Source organism: Drosophila nasuta, chromosome 2R, assembly GCF_023558535.2.
Source record: "Drosophila nasuta strain 15112-1781.00 chromosome 2R, ASM2355853v1, whole genome shotgun sequence".
Taxonomy (NCBI): domain Eukaryota; kingdom Metazoa; phylum Arthropoda; class Insecta; order Diptera; family Drosophilidae; genus Drosophila; species Drosophila nasuta.
In genome coordinates, this window is record NC_083456.1 from 6,989,207 (window position 1) to 6,998,615 (window position 9,409).

The 9,409-nt window shown below is 41.7% G+C and overlaps 2 protein-coding genes across 3 annotated transcripts; both read right to left on the reverse strand.

Moving 5' to 3' along the window:
- Positions 1-201: 201 nt before the first annotated feature.
- Positions 202-6,642, reverse strand: LOC132784853 (eukaryotic translation initiation factor 2-alpha kinase). 2 transcript variants are annotated; one of them, XM_060790730.1, is made up of 4 exons: positions 5,689-5,826; positions 3,345-4,101; positions 2,106-3,287; positions 202-2,039 (listed from the first exon to the last, which is right to left on the reverse strand). In XM_060790730.1, the coding sequence occupies exons 1-4, from the start codon at positions 5,754-5,756 to the stop codon at positions 693-695; spliced, it is 3,354 nt and encodes a 1,117-aa protein (XP_060646713.1). In that variant the 5' UTR covers positions 5,757-5,826; the 3' UTR covers positions 202-692. The 2 variants fall into 2 exon arrangements, with proteins under 2 accessions (XP_060646713.1, XP_060646711.1); XM_060790728.1 differs by lacking the exon at positions 5,689-5,826 and adding an exon at positions 6,120-6,642 and having other exon boundaries at positions 203-2,039.
- Positions 6,643-7,552: 910 nt separating this feature from the next.
- Positions 7,553-9,311, reverse strand: LOC132787491 (protein RER1). Its single transcript, XM_060794552.1, has 2 exons — positions 8,677-9,311; positions 7,553-8,613 (listed from the first exon to the last, which is right to left on the reverse strand). The coding sequence occupies exons 1-2, from the start codon at positions 8,761-8,763 to the stop codon at positions 8,065-8,067; spliced, it is 636 nt and encodes a 211-aa protein (XP_060650535.1). The 5' UTR covers positions 8,764-9,311; the 3' UTR covers positions 7,553-8,064.
- Between the last annotated feature and the right edge of the window lie 98 nt (positions 9,312-9,409).

Consider the following 9,409-nt stretch of genomic DNA (forward strand, 5'->3'; position numbering starts at 1 on the left):
ACAACTTGCTCTCAGTACTTTGAAAGCGTGCTAATCCTAATCTTGTGAAACAATAAAAAAGAAATCTGCCATCTAATTTCGATGTTTGTTTAATCATAAACATTAGCGAGTAGAAATTGCACTTCGTCCAGAAAGACGTAGAACAATAATAAGCTGATAAGCATTTTGCAAGCCAGTGAAGAAAACGCATATATATTTTTTCGACAATTTAGATTTTTATTTCGCTTAGACTAAAAACAAAAATTGTATAGGATAGAGCTTCCAACATTATTTAAAAATAAGCACAATCAAATTTGGGCATATAAATCTTTTCATATATTAAATTAATCATTGTTTTTGTTTTAGAGTACATTAATGTACATATGTAACGTATGTACATGTCATAGCATTTAGGCGTATAATTATATCATTTCTACAATTAAGTCTTTTCAACAAAACAATTCTTTTATTTTGTTTACAGCAGCGTCGCACACGATTTAAAACGTAGTCTATAGTCTATATAACTTAAACATAAGAATGTTGTAATGAATAAAATGATAAACTAAGAATTAGCTGAAGAGCTCATCAGGATCAGAGCAGATGGGACATAGCCAAGGGTGCCATGAGTAATAATTGCAGTTCATTAAATAAAACAGAATCAAAACCTATTACGATATGCCAAATTGATGTCGGTCGACTGAAGCATTTCACTATCACTGCGGCTGTTCGCTACTGCTGCTGAAGGTGCGACTGCGGCTCAAGCGTCGCGTGGCCGCCGCCATAGCCGCCAGTTCGCTGTGTCCATCGATCAGGTGGTCAGGTAGTTTCAGGATCTCGTGCAGTTGCTGCTTCAACTGTTTGGTCTGCGGCCTCTGTGATGGTTGTGGGGAAAGCATTCGTTGCAACAACTCGTATTGCTCCGGATACTGAGTGCCAAAGTCAGCCGGATACTGGCCATCTCTCAAGGCCCGGAGCGTTTTGATGCGCTCCATTTCGGTGCAGAAGTAAACATGCAGTTCGAAAAAGATTAGGCCAAGCGAGTAGATGTCCACTTTGTAGTCGTAATGCTGACCTCGCAATTGCTCCGGGGACATATACAAATGTGTGCCCACCTGTTGCGTGTGGCGCACACTGGAAGGCAGTCCGGGATGATCGCCGCTTTCGCCGGGGGTGTTGGGTATATCCACAGTATCGGTGACGAGTCCAAAGTCACCAATCTTAATTTGGCCATCCTGTGAGAAGAATATGTTGCTGGGCTTCAGGTCGCGATGTATCAGGCCCTTGAGATGCACATAGTCCACAGCATCCACGATCTGGTGAAATATGTGGGCAATGTGCGAAGCACGCGCATCCGTGCGATTGTCGCGCAACCAATCACGCAAACTCTCTTTGCGACACAGTTGCATCTGTATGTAGAGGTAGACCTTGTTGGGCTTAACAGCTAATCCATTTTGAATTGCGGCACTTGGCATGGCTGGTGGTTGGCTATTAATTGGTTGATTGTGAGTGTAGGGCAAGGCCAATGTCAAAGGTTTGCGCCGCGGCGCCGCATCTGCCGAATCGTCATCCGAGTCGGTGCTATTGCTTTTGGAGCGAATTGATTCGATTTGAAATGAATTGGATAATTGATGGTGTTGCGAGTAATTGATGTTCTTCAAATCAAACGATGCTGAATGTATATCGATAGACACGGAGTTACGTTGCTTTGAGCGCTGCGCATCATTCTGCGGTGTGTGTGACTCTCCCCCCTCCGTATCGTCCTCTTTGGCGTGCAAGGCAGCCGACTGGGATTCACTGCGAAACTGAATAAACGATTCATCGTCGTCATCATCGTAGTTATTCAATGCCTTATTATCGTGACCGTAACTATTGGCGGTGCTGTTGGCTGTATCCGAGACCCAAGACAACAACTGATGACGCTTATTCTGTGTGTGCTCCAGCATCGATGGAAGCGTGCTGCCATCGGGCGTTTCAATCTGGATCGATGTGGAGAGTTCATGCGCCAGCAGCTTGCGATCCTCCTCTTCCTGCCAACCCACAGGCGGTGTCTCTACCCATGACTACAATACACAATTATGACATATTAAATAAAAGCATACTGATTTCAACTGATTTCGGATTCTTACATGAAAATAGCGCACAATATTGTGATGCTCGCAACTAGCCAAGGTTCTCGCCTCTCGCAGCACACGTTGCCGCGACGACTCCTTGTTGGGCAGCGTAATGCGTTTGATGGCATAGCGATTCTCGTCGAGCTTATTCTTGGCCTCGAAGACAACGCCAAAGCCGCCACGGCCAAGGCACTGCATCAGGTCGAAGTCCGTTTGGAAGCGCGAGGTAAAGTGTTCTCCAGAATGCGTCGTCGATTCCGAAATGGAGCGCTTAGTGTTGGCGCTGCCTGAGCCTAGTGCAGGGGAAAAAGCCAAACGATTGCCGCGTAGCTGATGATGAGCCGATGACATTGGCACAACAGGACCCAGCAGCGCTTGCGTGGATGCTTCCGTTGCCTCGATGGCCGTTTGGACTGGAACATGCCGCTCAATGACTAGGTACTCGCGCTCCACCCGCTGATTGCGATGACCCATGAACATGTTCAGCAGTACGGCCGAAGTAAACGCAATAACCACAATTTCCTTCCACCAGAACCAGAGCGAAAGTATGACAACTTTGACGGGTGCATCGATGTCATCCAAGCTGAAGCTAAGATCATCATTAATGCTATGATTCCCACCAGCTGCTGTCTCGTTGCCGTCGGCAGCTGATTCAATGGCAGGCACATCGCTGGGCGTTTCATTGGCACCGCATTCCCTGCCACCCCCTGATTGCTGCCACTTTGGATCTGTGTAGAAGTAGAAGCCGTTGCCATTCACAAACTCCGAAGCATTAAGCACCGATTGTGCCGCTATAGCAACGTTCTGATCATCATATGGCACTAGTTGACTATTTTCCTCATCATTTTCGCCAATCACCACGGGATCCCGATCGCCTTGGAATATCACCAATGAATTGCTGCTGGCTGCAACTGGTCGCCAGGGTATTTTGGGCATGAGATTTGTGTCACCGCTCAGCTGCAGAAATTGCTGTGTCTTATCCATGATCTCTTGGCGCAGACGTATTGATTCCTGTATATACAATTGCTTATCGTACATGCCCAGATAGATGGAGGGTGCGCTTATTGGCTGTTTGGGCTGCTCCCCGGGTTGCAGATCATCCTGCTCCCACAGCCACTGCGCCGAGCTGAACAGATCAATGGACTGCAGCTGATCGGCTTCGTTTGTATGCCAAGCGCTGACAATCGGATGGTTAAACTGCAAGGCACGAACAATTAATAATCATAAGATATTTTAATGTTTTCACCCACTCACCGTGTGCTTCCAGAGCATGAGATGTGGTTCGCTCTTGCTGAAGGCACAGATAATACCCTCGGGCACTATAACCCTAATGTCCACATCCAGCACAGCCAATTCGATGTCGCTCCGCGGCTGCAACTGACAGTCGGCAGCACGCATCACATCCAACTCGTGCTGTCCCACGCTAAAGTTCCAGCGCTCGACGCCTGTGCGCGATTCCACGGCACGCACTGTTTGCGTCTGGCGTCGCACGACAACCACATCGTCCACCAGAGAATCATGTGGCAGAATGTAACCATCTTTGTCCCTCAATTGCTCGTCGTCGTCGTGCTCCTGCTGCTGCTGTTGTTGATCGTTTGTATCAAGTTCCTCGATTGTATCTTTAATGGCGCCATCGCGATCACTTGTGGCATTTATGCAACCATTGATGGAGCATTCGTAAAGCAGTTGCCCTGTACGCACAGAGACACCATAGTTGCGAGTCTCCTTGCCGCCCGATATCACCAGATCGTCACTAAATTTGGCACTCGAGCTGAGCAAATGCTCAGCAGTTATTGGTATCGGATCGATGGAGTCGCCATCAAACTTGTAGATGCCGCCGCTTAGTGATGGAATCATGCGCACAAACTGTCCGTTACTGGTCAGCTCCAGGCGATGAATGCTCGACGAGATGAGTGGCCCGGGTCCAGTTTCAATGCTCCAGCGCATCTTGCCCGAATTGGCAATGTCCAAGGCACTGAGACGTCCATCTAGTGTCGTTACGTATAGCAATCTATGGGAAATAAATAAAACAAAAAAAAGGAGGTGTGTCAATCAGGCTCAGCACAAATCAATGCAAGAAATCAGGTTAGACACAACACCATAACCATGACCATGATCAATAATACTTCGCTTATCAGTGAATGCCGTCGACATAGTCTTCACGTCATTCGATTGCTGGAGTAGACGACGCTAATGAACTACAACAAGAACTATATTTAGTTGAATGCATCATCACAACACACGAAACACTATCAACATTTACGACCCTCTGCGTTGTCAGCGGTTTAATTGTGACCCAGCATATAATTTTCACAATTTCTTATGATAATTTCTCAGCCCAAAAAAATTAACAGAGATATGACGAGTTTATTAATAAACCCGAACAAATTTGCTTATTCATAGAAACAAGGTTTAGTATATACGTATCAATCACGATTTTTGGAATTAATAAAAAAAATTAGAGAGCTAAATTACAAGATATCTCATATCATATTTTGATTATTTTTCTTTTTGTCCTTGTAGTCAAAAGGGGCTGGTGTGCAAACTTAAGCAGGTACGAAAATTACGTTGGAGTGTACTTGACTGACAGATAGAGTTGGCCGATTAGAGCAGTTTTAGAGCTGTCCTGCAACTCAGCAAAAAAATTTAAATTCTACAAAATTGGAAACTTCCAGAACTTAGAATTTAATTTGTATGATTTATTGAATGTATATAAATTAAAGCTGAAATTTAATTGTTCCGATTTTATGACATTATATGTAATGAAAAAATTCATTTTGAAAAACTATTCCATTAACCTGCTTAGCAAAAAAAAAGGGTTTTTATTATACAGCAATTTTTAGTCAATTTAACTAAATACGGGTATCATAAAAAGTTTTTTTTTAGTTTTACAATATAGAAATATATATGTACATTAAATATGGCAATGCATTCAAAAAATTGTTTTATTAACATTTACAAAAGTTATTCGAAAGCAACCGTTTTTAAGCTTTCATCGTGTAAAATAAGACTCATTACAAAGCAGGGACACGCACATAAGCACAAACTCATAAGCAGCGACGCAACTGCGACGCAAACGGCGCACCAATGATAAAAGCACACATCAGTGCTGCAACTATCGACGGCAGCTGGCAGTGGGAAAGAGAGAAGATCTCGGAGGTAAGCAAGCAAGCATTAACAGCTGATTTCGCTGCCTTATGTAAGAAAAAACGCGCGCAAGCTCAGAGACAAGTAAATAATCAACAAGTTGTTCGGCCTCTCACACCAAACAAACAAAACACACACACACTCATCAACAGCAACATCTGTGCATATCGTGTGTAAGTGTGCCGGTTGAAGATGGCGCCGAAGCAACTCAACGACCCAGAAGCGAAGAAGACCAAAGCAGAAATGCCAAGAATGGTGAAATTCGAAATTGGTTTAAGTAATACAAATAGTGTCATGGAAAACCTAAATATAAATATGTTTGTAGTTAAGCCAAACGAATTTGAAATTCAAATAGAATTTTTACGCATTCCCCTCATATGTGATTATTTGTTGTTATTGGTTCATTCAATTGTCTACAGACATGGAAAAAGTTTGCACATGACTCACTCACCGTTTCTGTTTTTTTGATAAGCGCGAACAAGTTTCAGTTTTCAGTTTATACTTGGCACCTTTAGGCATTCTTCTTCTTATTCTGCACTCTGCGTTAATAACACATTTGGCAAAAAGAAAAGTAGTTTCAAACAATACACTTGGAAATTTCAAAGATTGATCGATTTATATAATTCACACAATAAAAAATTTCAGAATTGTGCTTATATCACACATTAAAACACTTTGAAAACTTCCCAACAGTACTATTTAATTAAAGCAAACTATTTGTTTAACTGGCTTTGTGTGTTTTCAATTGCATTCAATTATTGGAAGCGAACTTTCTAGAACACTTTTCACACGTGCAATACTATTGCATGTTCTTACATACACACACACATGCATATTGCTTGAAAGTGGGAATGAACCAATGCTTCTTCTTCCTAGACTTACCTACGTCCTATGCGTCGCTCCTGCTGATCCACACAATAAGGAATGGCTGCTGGGGGAACAGCATGCTGTAGATTTGACGACTCGCTTGTGGATTCCGTTTGAGCAGCCGCCACAACCACAATGGATGTGATCATAGTATAAAGGATTAGGTGACGGCGACTTAATTTGATGCCTTTCAAATCATTTTTTATGCCCATTATACGTGCGTGACGTATATATGAAGTTTTGTTTTGTGTGCTTATTTACGAGAGGCGGCAGCGCGGGGGAATGTTTTAATTAGCTATTAATTATTGGTTTTAGTGACCACGACGTCGGCGGCGGCCGCGACGACGGCGCTGGATAGTTTATTTTGGTAACAACAGCAGCAGCAGGAGCGCCCATCAATACTAAGGCACATTGCTGCATTACTTGGAACACAAAGACAAAATAAGAACGCGATTTATACAAATTGCAATAAGAAATTTTCTTTAGGACTATCACAACACACTGCGTGGTACAAATTTCGCAACAGCGGTGTAAATATTGCTAGTAGTGTGACTGCGTGCTTAGTGACAAAGAAAATACTAATCAACCCCAAAAATAAATACCATTTTAGTTTGAAGAAATACCGCTTAATCTTTGGTAATTTTCAATTGATTTTTTAAGATACATTATTTTGGAATGACACATTACTAAGATTAATCATTATTTTGATATGTACCGTAAACACAGAATACATTTTTGTCGGGTGCCATAATAGAATTTTCCAAAATTTCCCAACTGGTAGATATTGTATCTTAGTATAAGCCATTGTTAGAGACAAGTTGTTAAAAACATCATTTTATTTCAATGTTTAAAAAAAATAATTGCACAAAAACTATAATAATTGTCATTAATGCAACTACTCGATACTATCTCGATATGTCGTTTTGAATTCCTAAATATACCTAAAATGTACTTTCCGGTATTTTATACAATTTCAAACAATCACAGGGGCGCTTCTGACTCACAGTCTGGCAACGTCAAATCGGTTAGATTGGCGCAAAAATTAAAGTTGCTTAAAAAACATGACGAAATAACCGAATACGATTTCAGTCAGCGATGCAATATCAAATTTCATAAGAAAATGCTGTGTTTCATTTGTTTTTTTTTTTACTTTATTCATACGATGCACCCAGTTTAGACCTTCTTAAGTTTGTTTTTCATTTTAACATTTTGTATAGTTAACGCTAACAAAATATACATATACATATTAATAAAATATATATACATATATAATGCAAAATATATTTAGCATCTAGCCAAGGTATGTTGTAATCGAAAAATATTTGTTAGAATCGTCAATAAATCTACTTTTTGGATTAAAGAAAACATTAAATTATGTTTACAAACATACGCTTCTTGGTTTTTAAGGTAGTACGATAAATGTAAATTAAATTAATTATTTGCAAAACTAAAACTTGAACTGTTTCTTATTGTTGTTTTCATTTGTATGTAGTTGTAGTAGAGGAATTACAAATAAATTGCATGTTAAAATAATAAATATATAATTAAACAATAAAACAATGCTTTGCACAAAACGCCGCACGACAACTCAATAAACTCAATAGTCCGTAGTGTTAAATCAAAATATAAACAAAACCGTATGCGATGCTGTCGAATGTAATGAATGAATATCAAAACTAAAACAAAATAAATGATGTTGTGATTACATGAATTTGCTTGGGTTTGTTGTTGTTGGTGTTGTTGTAGTTACTCTGATTTAACTTGCTAGTTAGTAATCCTCAATTGCTATAATCTGCGGTGGTTTTGGGTTGCCGACAGTTGTTGTTGTCGTCCCCGCTGCTGCCAATGATCCCGCTGCTGAGTTATCGATAGTTGCAGTCGCAGTCGCTGCTGACGTCGTCGTCGGCGCTGCTGCTGCTGTTGTTGTCGCTTGTGTGTCCGGCGTCTGTGCGGCTAATTGTCACTTTGAATTACCAGCGCCACCGCCAACATTGCTGGAAGCGCCCGCAGGTTGATTGACACGCTGATAGCGGGGCTTATTGCGCGTGAATGGCAAATACTTGTACTTGATCATATGTTTGATCTGTCGCTTCATTGTGATGCAGAACAGTGTGATAAAGTACATGACCAGTATGGGCCAAAATACGGGCACATTGAAGAAGTCAAAGAACGTGCAGAATAATCCAATCGCTGTGCTCTTCGCTACTGACAGCCAGAACTTGAATTCGGGCAGCCGACGGATGAATGGACGAAACTCCTCATTGCTATGCGTCGGTAAATTGGGTCCCTCGTCCTCGTCGTCCACCGAATAAGGATCGAATTCAGGATCGATTTTTGGCGTAAGAAATGCAATAAACAGATTCAGGTGATAGATGCCCAGAGCGTAGCAGACAATGTACCAGCCCTGATAGATGAAGATGCGCAAAACGAAGAGAAACAACAGAAAGCCGGCAAATACCCAACGCATTCGTGTATGCGGCGTGGAGCGATCAAGTGTAGATTGGTATGTCTGTAAGTCAATGAAATCGATCAGCAATGCTATTGAAATGCATTTGCAATCTTAATCACTCACCTGTGATAAACGCAGAAAGAACTTTTTAACGCCACCTCCGCCACTCGACGACGACGTCGACGCGGTGCCGCTGTCTTCGTTCATCATTGTTGTTGTTGTTGGTACAGCGTGTCTAAACTAAGCGCCTCTGCAATCCCTCCAAATAACCCCACAAACCAATAAACCGCTCTTTCGTCGTTTCTCTCTCTATCTCTCTTTCGTTCTTGTTGCTGCGCTCTGCTGCTGTTGTTGTTTTGTGACTATGACTGTTGCTGTTCTTGAAATGTCGTCGTCAGCTATTGATTTAGATGTAAATAACAGAAGCAAACACAAAATGGGCAAGAAGCACACGTTGAACGTTAAAATTATTTCATTGCCTTGTTGATTGGTCAGACGTTCTCCACCGCCTGATCGACCTTCTTCCTCTTGCTCATAGAAAATGCTCGTTTCGCTTCGTGTCGACTGTGTATTTCAAATAGCAACGCCTACTTCTGTCCGCTATTATTCGCGCTGTAGTGTTTGAACAAGTGTCCCGTTGCTCGTAAATATTAACTGACTAATAATTTAGATTATATTTATTGTGTCGGCATCGGTAATTTATTGTTCTTTTTTCACGCACAGTTCACCACGTCATTATGTCAAATAAGGTGAACCCTCTCTCTCGCTCGCTCTCGCCGAGCATCTGTCAAAGTAGTGTGTTGCAAAGCGCAAAATTACAGTGTTGAAAAACATTGTGGGGTTAACAGCAGTGATG